This window comes from Tachypleus tridentatus, chromosome 2, assembly GCF_004210375.1.
Source record: "Tachypleus tridentatus isolate NWPU-2018 chromosome 2, ASM421037v1, whole genome shotgun sequence".
In the NCBI taxonomy this organism is placed as follows: Eukaryota; Metazoa; Arthropoda; class Merostomata; order Xiphosura; family Limulidae; genus Tachypleus; species Tachypleus tridentatus.
The window spans coordinates 65,413,537-65,432,782 of record NC_134826.1 but is presented as its reverse complement, the minus strand read 5'-3'; the positions used below and the strand labels follow the sequence as shown (position 1 = coordinate 65,432,782).

Below are 19,246 nucleotides of genomic sequence, written 5' to 3'. Positions count from 1 at the left end.
TTAAATATTTGATTTTGATATTTATTTTAATTTGTTATTCCCCTCCAGTGGCACAGTGGTATATCTTCAGACTCAAACTACCACAAACTGGGTAATATAACACAGATGTATTCTCTTTCATTTTATATTCCTGATACAACACACATATTCTCTTTCATTTTACATTCATGATATAACACAGATGTATTCTCTTTCATTTTACATTCATGATATAACACAGATATATTCTCTTTCATTTTACATTCCTGATATAACACAGATTTATTCTCTTTCATTTTATATTCCTGATACAACACATGTATTCTCTTTCATTTTACATTCATGATATAACATAGATGTATTCTCTTTCATTTTACATTCCTGATATAACACAGATGTATTCTCTTTCATTTTACATTCGTGATATAACACAGATGTATTCTCCTTCATTTTACATTCGTGATATAACACAGATGTATTCTCTTTCATTTTACATTCGTGATATAAAACAGATGTATTCTCTTTCATTTTACATTCGTGATATAACACAGATGTGTTCTCTTTCATTTTACATTCGTGATAAAACACAGATGTATTCTCTTTCATTTTACATTCGTGATATAACACAGATGTGTTCTCTTTCATTTTACATTCGTGATAAAACACAGATGTATTCTCTTTCATTTTACATTCGTGATAAAACACAGATGTATTCTCTTTCATTTTACATTTTACATTCGTGATATAACACAGATGTATTCTCTTTCATTTTACATTCATGATAAAACACAGATGTGTTCTCTTTTATTTTACATTCGTGATAAAACACAGATGTATTCTCTTTCATTTTACATTTGTGATATAACACAGATGTGTTCTCTTTCATTTTACATTCCTGATATAACACAGATGTATTCTCTTTCATTTTACATTTGTGATATAACACAGATGTGTTCTCTTTCATTTTACATTCGTGATATAACACAGATGTATTCTCTTTCATTTTACATTCGTGATATAACACAGATGTATTCTCTTTCATTTTACATTCGTGATATAACACATGTATTCTCTTTCATAGCCAGGTGAATTTGTGGAGTTAAAGAACGTGCATTTATACTGCCTTCGATATCAAGGAGAACCTACAGATAATTGTCGGTTATGTCTCCATGCAGGATATTCCTATGGACGTGGGATCACTGTGTTGAGTCCATCATCTAGACTAGTCAAAGAATTGAAACAGTAAGCCATATTTCAATATCAAATTAATATTTTCTAAATTGTCATGTCTAAAAGTATCATTTATCTCTCAGTCACAGTGTTTTATAGTACTATTTATCTGTACATTAAAAAAGTGTGTTTGTATGTAACTATTGTCAACTTGTAACTTCTACTGTTGGTACTCAATAAATTTTGTAATCTGTTTTGACCATCACGTAGCACAGATCAATACCTTGTACTATTCAGGATCTAATGTTGATCAGTACCATATGCTAATCAGGATCTGACATTTATCAATACCTTGTGCTACTCAGAATCTAGTGTTGATCATTATGTTGTGTTATATAATATCAATTGTTTATCAGTATCTACTTTTTATAGTTAATTAGAGACATTAAATATACAGTAACTGTTGAGTGTATCTTACATTTTGTTTTTACGTGTAAGTTGAGACACAAGGTTGCCAGGTAACTTATTCCTATTGATTCTAACACAAATAATTAATAGAACTGTTTGTAAGATGTAAGAAATGTTTTTTCTCCTTTCGTTTTGTAATTATTTATTAGATTATTTTCCTCTTTTAAAGTGAAGCTCTGAAAGTAGTATATTTTTTATTATTAATATTTAAAGGTTGCTTGTTTTATGGATACAGAAACTATTTTTCATTAGAACTCTAGGTCAACTCAAGAGATTAAACACCGAAAATACAGATAATGTTACAGAAGAAGTGAAAGTCGATAGCCGACAGTGCGTAGGTAAATCATTCGTTTTTACTTAGTTTAGGTCATTTGAGCTTTTGAAGTTTGTCTGGCTGTTTAACTTAAGAATATTTAGATTATATAATAAATGAAATAAACACCAATGTTTAAAAACCACCTCACTTATTTTGGAAACTAAATGGACAAAATGTCTTCATTAGATATGAACAAAGAAAGTTTTTGGAGCATATCTTTTGATATTTGAAAAAAAATTGACAATGGCATATTGATATGTCTTTATTGCAAATAATATCTTAAAGTTTAACCAAATTCTGCAAGAGTTATTAGTACTTTGTTTCTGTTAATACATTTGGAAATTTAGACATAGGATTAAAGGCATCTTTAACAGGTTTAAAGAATTTCACTGATATTTGCATTAACTCTTAATAAGCTAAAATACTGAAACTGGTACTCTTTGTTAACCATTACCAAACCAAAGGACTGCCACAGATTTTTCTTCTGGCATGAGATTAAGTAAATCACTTGAAGCATTGTTCAGACACAGTAATTAGGTTCTATTGTTTTTATCATTTTCATATAGTGAAACTCTTTAAAAAAAAAACATTGAAAACACATCCTCTGGCCTTAAAATTTCAGCTGTTTTCTTATTGATTGTAGTAGTATGAGATTTTGTTAGTATACATGTTGTACCTATAGATAATAACAATTAAATTACAGAAATATCACCAGAATCAGGACCCACAAAGCCAGTTAGAAAATGGAAGATACAAAAAAATGTCACTGGTAAGGTTTTCAAATAGTTCAATGTTGCAAACAAAAATTACAAATATGGAACTTAAACTGCTGTTATCTTCATTACTTAACAGTTATTAACGAGTAATTTTAAGTGTGTGGGCTTATAAAGAATAAAGTATGTATTGAATCTGCTGTAATCTGTAGTAAAGATGCTAGGCATGAACTTGAGTAAAGGTATTTTCTGTTCCCGTGAAAGTGGAAAGTTTTTAATGTCTAACATATTTATCTTTATAGATTCAGTATATTTACAACAGTGAGGTTTTATTCTTTCCATAATTCCACATTGATTTTTTATGCAGTGACTGTCCACACACTCCCAGTAATGCAAGTTTTTATAAGGCTTGTTTACCCAATGTTGAAAACTTGTTTTATAGTTTTTATTTTAGTTCACATGTTTTTGTGTATTATTTGCCTCCCTCTTCCACTAGTAACTTCCTAAACGTAACAACTTATAATGCTAAAAATCGAGTTTCATTATCAACACTGTATAAAACATATTATAGCTGGGTTCTTAACAATAAATAAATTTTTAATACCAGACTTAATTTTCAAAATTTTGTATTTTACTACATATTTTTGACAGTTTTTATTTTAATACAAAATAGTTTTCAATTTCATAAAGAAGAGACCCCGGCATAGCCAGATGGTTGGGGCATTCGATTTCTAATCTAAGGGTAGCAGATTCGAATCCCCGTCAGACCAAACATGCTTGCCCTTTCAGCCATGTGAGCATTATAATGTGACGGTCAATCCCACTATTCGTTGGTAAAAGAGTAGCCCAAGAGTTGGCAGTGGGTGGTGATGACTAGCTGCCTTCCCTGTGGTCTTACACTGCTAAATTAGGGACGGCTAGTGCAGATAGCCCTCTTGTAGCTTTGCATGAAATTTAGAAACAAACAAACATGAAGTGTTGTTTAACAATAACTCTGTATTTTAGTATGGTTTGTTATTTTATTATGTTTTTTATAGGTACAGAAATGTTCTTTCAGACAGTTTTATTTTAGGAGTATGTGGTTTTCTATTTTCAGAAATCACTAAGTATCAGAGCTTAGAGCCTGTCCTGATAAAAGATATTTTAGTCACAGCTTCACCTGGTGTTTTTAAAGTACGTGGATTTGTTGTTGGATTTGATCCTCCTGTAGACCCACTTGAAGAGTTTTTACACTTGTACTGTCCAGTATGCAATTACATGTGAGCAACTTTAATTCTAACATTAAACTAACTTCATTTAATAATAAATTTTCATAGTGATATTCTGCATGTTTTCATTTACATTTGCCAGAGGGGTGTACATAGAGTTTTAAGTTCTACAATATTCTATGTGTAGGATGCTTATAAGATGTATGTACTTATCAGAACACAGCTGTGTCATTGTATGTAAGATATTTACAAGGTGTAAACATTTACTTATTATACATTGTTGTATAGAGGATGTTTAGAAGGTGTTCATTCTTATCAGAACACAGCTACATCATTGTATAGAAGATGTTTACAAGGTGTTTATACTTATCAGTTATGTTTTGGTCATTTCATGTTACAAAGTGAATCTAATTTCTTTATGAATGGTTGAGTGTTTGTTTTTTGCTTCTTTTTCAGATCAGAAGATATTAAGTTAAACATTGGCCACTTTCAAGAAGAAAATGGAGTGCGTCTTTACTCTTGTCCTGAGTGTGCTAGCGTGCCTTCTACATCATCTAGTAAATTTTTATATTGTAATAAGTGTGTCAATTTTGAGTGATCTTGTATGGTCGTCCTCAGTATAAAACTCTTCCTTCTATGTAATTCAGTATTTCTGACTCTATGCATACGTGTGGGTCAAGATGCAGATGTTGTACCCTTTATAGATTTACATTTAAAATTGAATTAAATATCTTTATTGTAAATATATGTCAACAAACATGGCATCAAAATCCAGTTATAATTAAAGTTTCAATATTTTTTACATTTTTAATTTGAAATCAAAATATATAAATAACTTTCAATATTCTATTCTTCAATCCTAATTGCTTATTTCAGATTTTATTTCGACTTCCATATAATATTTTGAGTTTGACACAACTTATAGATACTGCTAAACTATAGTATAAATTTCTAGCCTCTTAGCTTTTAAAGTTACTGATGTATAAACAAGGAAGTCAAACCCAAATGTTTTTATTTCAATACAGAAATATTCTCTACCTATCACATTCTTTCTCTCAGAAATCCCATAGCAGGACAGCAGGCAGTATTCAAATTTACAACACTAAGATTGAGTGTTTGATTCCCTTGATGGACACAGCAGATAGCCCGATGTGGGTTTGCTATAAGAAAACCACACACACAGAAATTGGCTATAGTTCTCTCTAACATTGCTAGACTCATGTTATATGAAAACCAAAATGTACACTGAATAGGTCACATGCTTCATTTTGTGAGTCAGTAATTTAGCATCAGAGCTCATTGGACTTATACTGAACATTACTAAGCTATTTATAGATAGATTAATTAGATAAGTTGCAGAACTCTTTGTACAATTTAAGCCAATGATAAGTTTTATCACATTCATATTTGATAGATGCAAGAATAATGTTTTATATGAGAAACATGTTAGGAAAAAATGGGTTATGAACACAGGCATTTAAGTGCAAACTGACCTAGAGGTAAGATGTAAATTACTTTAACTTTTTTATGTATTTTTTTATTTATTTTCCTAAAGAAACTAGAATGTAAAAATTATAAACTTAACAAGCTACAGAAGAAAACCTAAATGAAATTAAGTTTGGCTTTTTTTTTTTAGCTGTGAACACACATCAAGGAATGTGTAAGAAACATGTAATTAGTTGTTACATGATGTAGCCTAAAACTTTGTATACCCTAATCTCTACACTTCTACTGGGTTATTTATTACTTGTTATGGTAGATAAATAAGTTTGAAAGAGCAATCAAAAATGAAATCTAAATGGAAATAGTCATAAGAAGTTAAAAGGCCTAAAGCTCTTAAGATAGCTAATTGTAATTATCTGTTACAATTTCCAGTCAGACAAGGTAAAATAACTTTTTGATCCTACTTCCTGATTTTCATACTTTAGTTACAATTAGTATTAGGGCAGAGAAAGTAAGATATAACCTATAACATTTTACAAAAAAAAATAATTTAGATATTTGTGTACAAAGTTCTAAGGGTTATGAAATGAAGTAAGAAAACTAATTTGGAGAGAAATATTTGTGTTGTAAACATAAAAATATCACTTTTCATTCAAACTGACTCACTAAATGGTTTGTAAGTTCATAGCTAAATCTTTAGTAAAACTACTTTATTAAAAGGATATGATTTTTCATGTGAAAAAACTTGTAATGGGGCAAGTTTGTGAAAATACACTTGGTAGTAACAGTTACAGTAAATATTAATTTGTCAATGTAAGTGTTTGTCTAATGGAACAAACTGTGCAGATAGGTTAAAAAATAGAGATGTGTTTGTCTTACAATTAGTTCAAAGTAATATTTACAGACTGTAGTTTATAAGTGTGAAAATTGCAGAAATGAGAGTAATAATAAAAATACTGAAACTCTTCCACTTTAATTATTATCATGTTTATCAGTTGTTTAGTTTTTAACTTTGTGTCTTTTGAATATTAGAAAGTTTATAAAATTGGTTTTTGAGCAACAAAAGAAATACTGAAAATTAAAATTTGTGTTTCTTGGTTATGATCCAACGTGTGTTGGATTACTCTTTTTTACCTTGTAATAGATAAACAGTAATAGTTGTATTTTGTAATGGATAAACATTAATAGTTATGTCTTGTAGTGGATAAACATTAATAGTTATGTCTTGTAATGGGTAAATATTAACAGTTTTATCTTGTAATAGATAAACTGTAATAGTTGTATCTTTTAATAAATAAACTGTAATAGTTGTATCTAATGGATAAACATTAATACTTTTATTTTGTAATGAATAAACAGTAATAGTTGTATCTTGTAATGGATAAACAGTAACAGAAATGTCTTGTAATGGATAAACAGTAATAGCTGTATCTTGTAATGGATAAACAGTAACAGAAATGTCTTGTAATGGATAAACAGTAACAGAAATGTCTTGTAATGGATAAACAGTAATAGCTGTATCTTGTAATGGATAAACAGTTATAAAAAATTTGAAAGATGTTACTTTACACATTTGTTATCGATATGCCATTTTGAAAATTTTAAAAATGTTATGTTTTGTTTAATTAAATAGTAAATCTTACATGTTTGTTGTGATAGGTTTGTAATTCATTTCATAGATTGAGGTAAATTTGTTTTTGTCCATGTATTTCTCATCTGTATATACTACCATGCTTGGAGGTGCTTTTCTCCAATTATTTAACAAAGCATTTCAGTTCAACTGTTAAGAGATAACAACATACCTGAATAGATAAATAGACAGGAAACATGACTTTTAGGACTACAAAATAAAGACAAATTTTCATTTCATTACAAAGCTCAGTGAAAACTAGATAATTTATGTTACTGCTATAATATTTTAAAAAGAAAGTTATATCCTTGCTAGAAGTAAAATATTATATTATGTAAGAAACTTGCTTAATGTTTGTACTGCAAGGGATATGTTTTGCAAATAGCTGTTGTTATTATTTTGTCATGAAGGTGCTGTCAAGCCTCTTCCCCGGCTAGAATATACTTTTCTACTAAAACTACAACTCAGGGATAAATCTGGTCAACTAGAAGCATTTTTGTGGGAAAAACATGCTGTAAGTAACTACAAACTTCTGGTCAGTATTTATTTTATAAGTAACTACATACTTCTTTTCAGTATACATTCTTTAAGTAACTACATACAGTCATGTGAAAAAGGTAGAACACCCTATGAAAGCCTGTGTATTTTTGTAACATTTTTGGATATATAGATATTTAATCTCAATTTTAACAACAATGAGAGATTATAGGAATATAACTAAACAATTAAAACTGAAGAAAAGACTTTTCAAGATCTTCTGTAGATGTAATTCTACAAAAATGCATATTCTAACTGAGGAAAAAGTTAGGACATCCTACCCCCTTAATAGCTAGTGTTACCCCCTTTGGCTGAAATAACTGCAGTGAGATGCTTCTTGTAGCCGTCTACCAGTCTCTGACATCGGTCTGAAGAAAGTTTGCCCAACTCCTCAATGCAGAATTCTGTCAGCTGTGAGATGTTTGAGGGGTTTCTTGCATGTACAGCCCGTTTCAAGTCACCCCACAGCATCTCAATGGGATTAAGATTTGGGCTTTGACTCGGCCATTCCAGGACTCTCCATTTCTTAGTTTTCTTGGTGGATTTACTGGTATGTTTTGGGTCATTGTCGTGTTGCATGGTCTAGTTCCACTTCAGCTTTAATTTTCATACAGATGGTCTCAAATGATCCTCAAGCAACCTCTGATACACAGCAGAATGCATGGTGGATTCTATTATTGTGAGCTGTCCAGGTTCTGCTGCAGCAAAGCAGCCCCAAACCATGAAAGTTCCACCTCCAGGTTCTGTTCCTGGAATGCTGTATTTGGTTTACGCCAAACATGTCCTGTGTTCTGGTGTCCAAATAATTCAAATTTGATCTAATCTTTCCAAAGAACATTATTCCAGAAGTTCTGGTCTTTGTCTACACTTACTCTGGCAAACTTCAGTCTGGCCTTGATATTTTTCTTAGAGAGCAAAGGTTTCCTCCTTGCACACCTCCCATGCAAGTTAAACTTGTGCAGTCTCTTTCAGATTGTAGAGGCATGCACTTTCACATCAACAGTAGCCAGAGCCTGCTGTATGCCCCGTGATAACATTTTAGGGTGTTTGGAGACCTCTTTTAGCATCTTGCGGTTTGCTCTTGGGGTGAACTTGCTTAGACGACCAGAACTAGGCATGTTGGCAGTTGTTTTGAAAGCCCTCCACTTGTTGACTATTTTCCGGACAGTGGAATGGCTGATTTCAAAATCCTTTGGAATCTTTTTAAATCCCTTACCAGACTCAGAAGCTGCTACAATTTTCTTTCTGAAGGCCTCAGACAGCTCTTTTGCTCTCTCCATAGTGCTCACTCTCACTTCAACAGTCAGGAGCTAACCAGACTAAATGTCTGAAGTTTAAATATGGCAAGCCTCATTCAAAATAATGAGTAACGATCTTCTAATCATGTGCACCTGGTGTGATACACCTGTGTGTGAGTTGAGCCATTTTAAGTGGGAATAAATGTGGGGGGTGTCCAAACTGTTTCCTCAGTTAGAATATGCATTTTTGTAGAATTGCATTTACAGAAGATCTTGAAAAGTCTTTTCTTCAGTTTTAAGTGTTTAGTTATATTCCTATAATCTCTCAGTATTATTAAAATTGAGATTAAATATCTATATATCCAAAAATGTTACAAAAATACATAGGCTTTTATAGGGTGTCCTAACTTTTTCACATAACTGTACTTCGTTTCAATAAACATGCAGTAAGTAACTACATACTTCTTGTCAGTAAATATTCTGTAAATAACTACATACTTCTTGTCAGTAAATATTCTGTAACTACATACTTGTCAGTAAACATTATGTAAGTAACTACATACTTTTTGTCAGTAAACATGCTGTATGTAGCTACATACATCTTGTCAATAAATCTTCTGTAAGTAACTACACACTTCTTGTCACTAAACATTCTGCAAGTAATTACATACTTGTCAATAAACGTGCTGTAAGTGACGACATACTTCTTGTCAGTAAACATTCTGCAAGTAACTACATACTTGTCAATAAACGTGCTGTAAGTGACGACATACTTCTTGTTACTAAACATTCTGCAAGTAACTACATACTTGTCAATAAACGTGCTGTAAGTGACGACATACTTCTTGTCAGTAAACATTCTGCAAGTAACTACATACTTGTCAATAAACGTGCTGTAAGTGACGACATACTTCTTGTTACTAAACATTCTGCAAGTAACTACATACTTGTCAATAAACGTTAACAATGTAAGTGACGACATACTTCTTGTCAGTAAACATTCTGTAAGTAACTACATACTTGTCAATAAACGTGCTGTAAGTGACGACATACTTCTTGTTACTAAACATTCTGCAAGTAACTACATACTTGTCAATAAACGTGCTGTAAGTGACGACATACTTCTTGTCAGTAAACATTCTGTAAGTAACTACATACTTCTTGTCAATGAACATTCTGCAAGTAAATATACTTCTTGTCAATAAACATTCTGTAAGTAACTACATACTTCTTGTCAGTCAACATCATGTAACTACATACTTTTCAGTAAACATGCTGTAAGTAACTACATCTCGTCACTAAACATCCTGTGAGTAACTACATACTTCTTGTCACTAAACATGCAGTAAGTAACTGCATACCTCTTGTCAGTAAACATTCTGTAAATAACTGCATACTTCTTTGTCAGTACACATTCTGTAAGTAACTATACTTCTTGTTGGTAAACATGCTGGAAGTGACTATATACTTCTTGTCACTAAACATGCTGTAAGTAACTTCATACTACTTGTCAGTAAACATGCTGTAAGTAACTTAATACTTGTCAGTAAACATGCTGTAAGTAACTTAATACTTGTCAGTAAACATGCTGTAAGTAACTACATACCTCTTGTCAGTAAACATGCAGTAAGTAACTACATGTCAGTAAACATGCTGTAAGTAACTACATACTTCTTGTCAGTAAACATGCAGTAAGTAACTACATACTTGTCAGTAAACATGCTGTAAGTAACTACATACTTCTTGACAGTAAACATTGTGTAAGTAACTACATACTTTTTGTCAGTACACATTCTGTAAGTAACTATACTTCTTGTTGGTAAACATGCTGGACTTCTTGTCACTAAACATGCTGTAAGTAACTTCATACTACTTGTCAGTAAACATGCTGTAAGTAACTACATACCTCTTGTCAGTAAACATGCAGTAAGTAACTACATGTCAGTAAACATGCTGTAAGTAACTACATACTTCTTGTCAGTAAACATGCAGTAAGTAACTACATACTTCTTGTCAGTAAACATGCAGTAAGTAACTACATACTTCTTGTCAGTAAACATGCAGTAAGTAACTACATACTTGTCAGTAAACATGCTGTAAGTAACTACATACTTCTTGACAGTAAACATTGTGTAAGTAACTACATACTTTTTGTCAATAAACATTTTGTAAGTAACTACATACTTCTTGTCAATGAAATACATCACACCTATTACTAAAACTGTTATACAGAGAGGTAGCTTTAACTGTAAAACTTGTACAGAGTGGTGGCTTTAACTGTTAAACTGTTAAAGGCTGTAACAGCCTGAATGTAGACTGGAGGAGTGGTTACTGATTTTTGTGATAGTTGTTAATAACACATCAGTATTTACTTTAATTTTAACAGTGAATATTTGTGATTATGGTTTGTATTATACTAATTAGCCTTACATATTATAGACTGATAAGTGATAGTTAAACAGTTATTGGTAAAATATTTCCAAAGTTTTTGAATTCTACCTGTCTTTTCTGTTTTACCTAGTAAACTATGTGTATGTTAGGACAGAGTGTGTTAGGGTTACCACAGCTGCCTCAGTTGTAGCTAATAGTCTATGTGCATGTTAGGACAGAGCATTTTAGGGTTAGCACAGTTGCCTCAATTGTAACTAATAAACTATGTGTATGTTAGGACAGAGTGTGTTAGGGTTACCACAGCTACCTCGTGTGTAGCTAATAAACTATGTGTATGGTGGGACAGAGTGTGTTAGGGTCACCACAGCTGCCTCAGTTGTAGCTAATAAACTATGTGTATGGTGAGACAGAGTGTGTTAGGGTTACCATAGGTGTCTCAGTTGTAGCTAATAAACTGTATGTTAGAATGGAGTGTTAGGCCACATATCATGCAGTTGAAATATGAATTTTAAAAACTTGAAAGACTTCACTAAGTTGGTTACATTGTGGAAAAAAAACTACTGTATTTTTATTTTTTTATTTTTTTTTTTTGTATTCTAACCTATATATAGGTCAAAATTTATTTGCATTTCAGGTAAAATTCTTTATCGAAATATGTTGATTTTTACTGGTAAATTTATTTTTCTTGCTTAAACAAATCAGAAGACTTTGAATATCACAGTGAGCAATTTTTGTTTTTTTATTAGTTACTGAAATTAAGAAATTAAAAAATATGTTAAAACTTGAGTTATAAACTATGTTTTTTATCTAGTTTATTGACATACATTTATTATAAAGTTTTTAAAATTTGAATGTAACCCAGCTAAAAAGTGGTAGCATATAAACGTTCATCTCATGCTCAGTTTCATATGTATTTTATTTAAATATTTTCTTGAAAAAACTTCCTTTAAAATGGAGAATGTTCAGCAAACAATATTTTATAGCGTAATGTTACAGTAATCCATAACAGTTTTAACATGTGAATTTTTAAATCACCATAGGAGAATTTCTTTGGAGGCATGAAACCTTGTGAATTGCTACAAAGTGACACAACGTCTGTTTGTAAAATCCGCCAATATCTTCAGAAAATCTGCATTCGATCAAGTCCAGAAACAACATCCAAGAATAAGAGTCAGACTTTCCCGCTGTTAGAGTGTATTATCGTGTCTTATGAATCCACCTCGAATATAAGACATGCCATTCAACATACAGCTCTCAAATTAGAGCTTCTAGAGTAATGTTATATTTTTAACAGTATAATGGAGGTATACTGTTTCACGAAACTTTCTAATTTATCTCGAAGAAGAACACATTCTGGAGTAGTTTATTATTTATATAATACTTGTTGAAAATTCAGTTAAGATGGCAATGTTACTGTGTTGCTAAAAGATAATAATGAATCTTGTATAAACTTCAGAATTATGTTTGTGTAAGGGATACTACAGACTATTGTTGTACCCATTAATAAAAAAGCATTACGTAGCCTAGGACATACGTTATTGATCTGAAAGTACTTAAAACTTAATAAGAAACATACATTGAAACTGTTAAGACATTTGACTCTGGACAGCAAATATGTATTATGTTACCCTAAGATATTTGACTCTAAACAGGAAAGATACATTGTTACACCTAGTATATTTGACTCTTGACAGGAAACAGCAAATATGCATCATAACTCTTTATCATATTTGACTCTTGACAGGAGACATGTATTATGTTACCCTAAGATATTTGACTATAAACAGAAAGGATGCATTGTTGCACGTTGTACATTTGACTCTTGACAGGAAACATGCATTTAGTGATTATAATATCATAAAATTTACAGTCGTTACAGTCATGAGTTACTTGATGCATTTCTATGCTGAAAATTTCTTAGGTTTGATATCTGTAGCCAGTAGTGAAACATATTTCTTTGTTAGCTGTGTTTATAAAATTTATTTTGAACTTGGTTTTCATTGCCACTCTTTTTTAAATTTTATAATTATGACCAAGTCATAAAAATTTTTTGTATCATTTTTGTGTTTCAGGTATGTAGTGTGTTTCTTTTTAGTTTTTCTATTCTTCATATAATATTAAACTAAGAATTATTACCATCTAAGGTTTAACAAGCTTTTTCCAGTTTTTGGAGGTTTTGTAAAGTTTTGTTTAATTCCAAAGCACAAATGGATAAAATATCTTTATGTATACCTGTTCAAAAGAAATGAAAATTGTCTGCCTTTCATTGTTGTAGAGCTTGTTTTTATTTTAGACACATCGTTAGAGTTCTTTAATTGTGTTTATACTCACACAAATATTGTAAGGAACTCTTGTAACATATAGATATTTGTGCTTAAAAAAGAATTAACCAACCAACATTTGCAGTCGAAATGGATATTTTCTTTTTAAAACAGAAATCGCACATTGGTTGTTCTGTTCATATGTGTAACACTAACTGAAAACAATGTACAGAACTAAGATATTTGCTGTTTAATGAATGTAGGCTTAGGAAGAACGAAGAAGTTTTCTCACAATTTATTCTAGGTCTAAATATTGTGATCGTATTTCTGTTTTGCACATCCAACACTCCACAAGCATACTGTCGACCTAGTACGTTCTAATAGGCTTAGCCAATCGTTTTGTCAGTTATACTGAAAACGTGCTGGTGTGATTCGTGGGATAACAATCATCGATACAGACAGTAATCTTCCATGAAAAGCAATATTTAATAATATCCTAGAGATTTACAGTTTTTTTTTTAACACAGAATTAACGCAGGGACTGTAAGTGTTAGAGTGTGAGAAAACAAATAATAATGTAGACTATACTTTACAGTAAACATTATGAATAAGAATAAAAGAGAATGGTTGTACAAGCCCAAGATTTATGTCACGTACAACATTACATAAAGTTGTAAGCTAAACAACACAATCATGTTTACACACTACATGGAATGACAGAACAAGCAACGGATGATTGTAATTACCAAACTGTAGTTGGGACCAGATTGACAGCTTCTGGGACTGGAGCTAGTGTTGCCAAATTTATGGAGGGAGCAAAGATATATATTATACAATATATATATATATATATAACGTATCGTATGGAAAATATATAAATTATTATGCAATATATGTGTATATACACATATGTATATATATATATAAGTAGCGTCTGGTATTATGGATAACGGTAGAGAACAACTGTTCAACTTCTAAAGCGTCGACTGCCTGAGAAAACACAACCTTGCGGTCGGAGAACCCTGTTTAAAATACCTATGATAACTGAATTTAGAAAGCTGACCTGTATAGTTATACCATTATTTTAATCAATATAATATTCAAAGCGTGTAGGTTTAAGTAATATGTCATGCCTCTCTTTTTTCATTTGTTGTTGTTTTTAGTAAATGGGATTTATTTGGTCAGAAAACCGATATAAAAAAAGACCAATGAAAACTGTAATTAGATGAAACAGACAAAAAGGGGTAACCAAGAGTAGAACGATTGTAATTTGTCCTTGTTTGTTGTTAGGTGGCAACCAGTTCGTGAATGAGTTTTTCATTACCAACACAGTGTGAAGTACAAAAAAGTGTTAAGTAAATCATATCAAACGTCAAAGCCTTATGTACTAACATTTAGAAAAGTGTTGCAAGGTAATTTATATCAAACCTCAAATTTTCTTTAACACAAATTGAACAACCCATTACCACTGAAAAACTTTGAGATACGTTTCGCCTCGATGCTTTTCCGACAGGTTAAGTAGTCTTTGTACTAAGTTGTGATCGGTAGAAAATTAATCTGATAAAAGAAAAAGAAGTTATAAAACGAAATGTGAAGGTAAGTAAAAAACTTTTCTGCTGGTACCAGGTTGTACCATTTTTATTTATCGTGCATTCCAGTGTGTACCAAGTTATCTTAATCTCAAGATCTGCAATTTGCAGAATTTTCGGTTGCAAACTAAATCTGCAGTTTTGTTTAAACTTTCTTATCATGAGAATCGGTACCAACACTAAGGCAGTTACAGTTAATTGGGTTAATTAGAAAGAAATCGAATGACGAACACAGATAGACTGTTTTGTTTTTCAGTATCAATTTCTGTTTATTTTTACTCTATAAAAGAACGTATGTTTTGATATCAGGAGTTAGTGCTTTTAAAATAATAATCGTTAGAATTGAAAACTATCCAAACCATGTTTTACTAACGATTAAATAAAAAATTGGCAGGACTTTGTACATTAAAACAAGGCTATTCTACACACTGTTGTATTTTATGCCAGACCTTGTTATTCCACAACACAGTTATATTTGATATAGACCTTGCTATAATACAACATTTAATATCATATTTTTTCCTATGCATTCCAGTCATTCTACATTTAAAGGTGGTGATATGTTGTTATTCCGTTTTCGTTCTCACCAGTACTTTTCCCTGAAATTTCACTCAGAAGATTTCTAACAAAGTCTCTCAATATAAGTTTTATACGTTACACCGAGGTGAAAATAATTGTTTCTTTAACTTGCATGGTATTCTATGAGTTAACAAACAAAGTATTAATTGCTTTTATGTTTAATTTCTCAGTGACACGAGACAACTGAAGAGACGCCAGTTTATATAAAACCTTACAATGTTCGTTTCCAAAGTTGTCTCTTATATAATATATATTTGAAAGCGAGGGTTAGTGTTTACACTAAACTCCTCTGTCGATATAGTTATTATTCTATGTTTATCAGAAAGAATGGCTTGAAATCATCAATACGAAATTTAAGCTAAACCGAACAATGGGCCAGTTGTTTATTTACTTAGAAGTTTCGGTTCAAACAATGTGATGTTGCAAACTAATAGACACAAAAATTACTGTAAATATTATCTGTAGATATTTTCCCCCAAATTTCTCTTAATGTGTCCATTTGCGACTCAAAATGAGAAGTGCGTCTGAAATGTTATTTTTATTCACCTTTGATTTCAAGCCACAATGGACGAATAAGAGGGATGTTAAAAATAAACAAGAACAATAAATATCGACAGTTTTCATCTCATGTTGGAATAAATGACCAGGCTTATAACGCTAAAATTCTAGTGTTGATGCTCTTAATGGGTAAAACACAGATAGCCTTTTGGGCAACATTATCCTTAACAAGAAATCAACCAATAACATAGGCTCAGGTCGTGGGCTCGAATCCTCTTCGCACCAAATATAATCGCCTTTTCAGTCGTGGATGCGTTATAATGTGACAGTCAATCCCACTATTCATTGGTAAAAGAGTAGTCCAAGAGTTAGTGGTGGGTGGTGATGACTAGTTGCCTTCTCTTTAGTCTTACCTGGTAAATTAGGGACGGCTATCGCAGATAGGTCTCGTGTAGCTTTGGGCAAAATTCAAAACAAACGAAAACAAACAATTGGCAATGTTCAAAATATTTATACATCGAATACATTTAGCTGGTATTTCACACATACATTACAGTTATATGTAAAACATGTGCATACATACTGTAACAAAACTTGACTATATTACAAACACTTCCATATATATCACAATTACATTAAGGTGTTTGTTGTTCAAGCTAATAATGATCAAGAGAATTGTTATAAGATCTCAGTTTTATAAAGCAGTTATTGTTAAATTTGCGTAAATAATATTTCTTATTCTCAGTAAATTTGTGTCATTTTACAAAATGTAACCACCGTCAAGAGCTTACTATATCTCATTCTGTAATTTAGTGAATCCTAGAATTCAATAGGAAAAGTTACTTGTTTTGAATTTTGGGCTAAAATTTCTGCTCTTTAAATCTTGTAGTAGTAGTAGTAGGGCATTTATCAGGAGGGCCAGATTTGTTATAGATGCCTGTAAGGAAATGAAGTTTTTGGTTTTTTTCATTTAAGTTCCTTGATTATCAATCAACATAACGTTGTCAGTTCACGTTTCATTTCATGACTTTGCCGTACAAGTGATTTGTGGGTCACTTTCCATAAAGTTGTATTTGACTTGTTAAACTGATCAAGCATGAAAACGTAAGACAAAAACTTCATATTAATTAATATATTATTATTTCACATACCAGAAATAGTTTTATATTTATAAATATTTATCTTTTACTTTATAATTCAATCCAATTGAATAGAGCTTCAATTTTTTTGAAGTTTTGGTTAATTGCACTTTGCATGAAATTAAAATCCACGTGAGATTATAGTGATATTATTTCAGTTAAAACCAAACTACACGGCTGTAAATTTATAAAAAGATTAACGCATTACAATTATCATAGTTTTGGCTAATTTTAAAACAGAAAACTGGGACAGATTTCTTGGTGACATGTTTGTCTCTGTACCATTTTTTTTACAAAATAGGCGAAGTCTAAGGTAATCATGTGAGCAATTTTCTCTCTTGTTACGAAGTGCATTCATGCAACTGCTATTAATTTGTAGAACAAAGCATAACAGATTTCATTTCTTATAAAATAATACTAATTACCAAGTTATGAAAGTAGTAATTTCATTGTTTCTGGTCAAAATTCTTGCTTAAAGAATTCTCTAAAGTGTTTCTGTTATAATTATGTGTCTCACTGAACAGCATTCAACAAAGCATGTCATAAAAATTACCCACAACTAACTTCCTGATGTAGGTTCCTTTCGATTGAGCTCTCCACCCATTGAAATGTCTTTTTATATATATAAAAAAATATATTAGGTATATTTTGGTTTAGTAATGCCTAAAATATCATAACTTATTGCTATTTGTAGATCTAGAAATATATCTAACCCAGGTAAAAGGTATCACGTCACGTTATGCTTGATTTCTCGAAATAAGAGGAGTCATAAAATCCAAAATGTATTTATCCAGACAGAATAGTTTGATTACTGTTTGCTCACTATGATTTTAATAAGGGGTGTGTGTGCCATGAAACCTTATAAGTGTAGTAAGTGTTGGTAATTGGTATAATAAACCTTAAATAAAGACGTAGTATGGGATTAACTAGCCAAGAGCCAACTGCTGTATAAAATGTGTCGTGAAATTAAAAAAATATCGATTTAATTTTAATCTTAAATCGTTTCTAAATTAAAATATTTTATAGTATATCACCAACGTTTTAAACAAAAAGTAAACCTTTTAAGAAATCAACAATTATCTTTCCAGTTTTATTGATTATACTTTCAGTACACAGACTAACAACGTTAGATTATACTTTTGTCACTAAGGGACACTACATAACAGCCATAATTGGAATGTAGTGTAACTAAATCGCACGGCCAAGCGTATTAAGGCGTGCGACTCGTGATCTGAGGGTCGCAGGTTCGCATCCCGGTCGCGCCAAACATGCTCGTCCTTTCAGCCGTGGGGGCGTTATAATGTGACGGTCAATCCCACTATTTGTTGGTAAACGAGTAGCCCAAGAGTTGGTGGTGGGTGGGGATGACTAGTTGCCCTCCCTTGAGTCTTACACTGCTAAATTAGGGACGGCTAGCACAGATAGCCCTCGAGTAGCTTTGTGCGAAATTCCAAAACAAACAAACTAAATCGTACTAGCTTTTCTGTATGTTGGAAGTTGTTAATCTGACATTTACGATAATAATTCTGTGAATACGCTACAGGTTCCTTTCATGAATGATTTTAATTTTGATTGGCCCACAAAGGAATTACTAATGTTTGACTTCCTCAACTGCACTTTTACGTTGATCATGCTTAATTTCGAAACATTTATTTCTGTTAGCTGCGAAATGTGAGATTACTGTATGTTATAAGGTGGGGGATGGTAGTACATTCTTTTTCTTTTATTATTTGTTTGAATTTCGCTCAAAGCCAGTTGAGGGCTATCTGCGCTAGCCGTCCCTAATTTAGTAGTGTAAGACTCAAGGGAGGGAAACTAGTCATCACCACCCACCACCAACTCTTGGGCTACTCTTTTACCAACATCCCCATGGCTGAAAGGGCGAGCATGTTTGGTGTGAAATTAAAAACAAAAAACCTATAGGGTTTCCAATAAGAAGAATGTTACTGTAGGGTATGTTTTATTTTTAGACTCTTACGTTGTTGTTTCGATAAATTAATGCTTTTCAAACATATGATAAGGTTTAATCTAAGCCATATAGCTAGAAAAAAAGATTAGTAAGCCTGTTACAGTGCATGATTGATATT

General features: G+C 31.6%; 2 protein-coding genes across 9 annotated transcripts in view; one reads left to right on the top strand and one right to left on the bottom strand.

Annotated features, from left to right (window-relative positions):
- Window positions 1-13,359, top strand: part of LOC143244036 (protection of telomeres protein 1-like) — a 35,020-nt gene extending 21,661 nt beyond the window's left edge. For 3 of the 4 annotated variants that reach the window (XM_076488012.1, XM_076488009.1, XM_076488010.1), the window contains 7 exons: window positions 1,061-1,221; window positions 1,870-1,955; window positions 2,637-2,702; window positions 3,743-3,905; window positions 4,311-4,411; window positions 7,338-7,441; window positions 12,134-13,359. In XM_076488012.1, coding sequence (XP_076344127.1) covers window positions 1,061-1,221; window positions 1,870-1,955; window positions 2,637-2,702; window positions 3,743-3,905; window positions 4,311-4,411; window positions 7,338-7,441; window positions 12,134-12,370 — 918 coding nt within the window. In that variant the 3' untranslated portion in view covers window positions 12,371-13,359. The remainder of the gene's footprint in view (window positions 1-1,060; window positions 1,222-1,869; window positions 1,956-2,636; window positions 2,703-3,742; window positions 3,906-4,310; window positions 4,412-7,337; window positions 7,442-12,133) is intronic. The other variant, XM_076488011.1, reaches the window with a different exon arrangement.
- The window catches only part of LOC143244042 (exocyst complex component 6-like), a 285,728-nt gene that overhangs the window by 143,721 nt on the left and 122,761 nt on the right, over window positions 1-19,246 (bottom strand). The window lies entirely within an intron of this gene.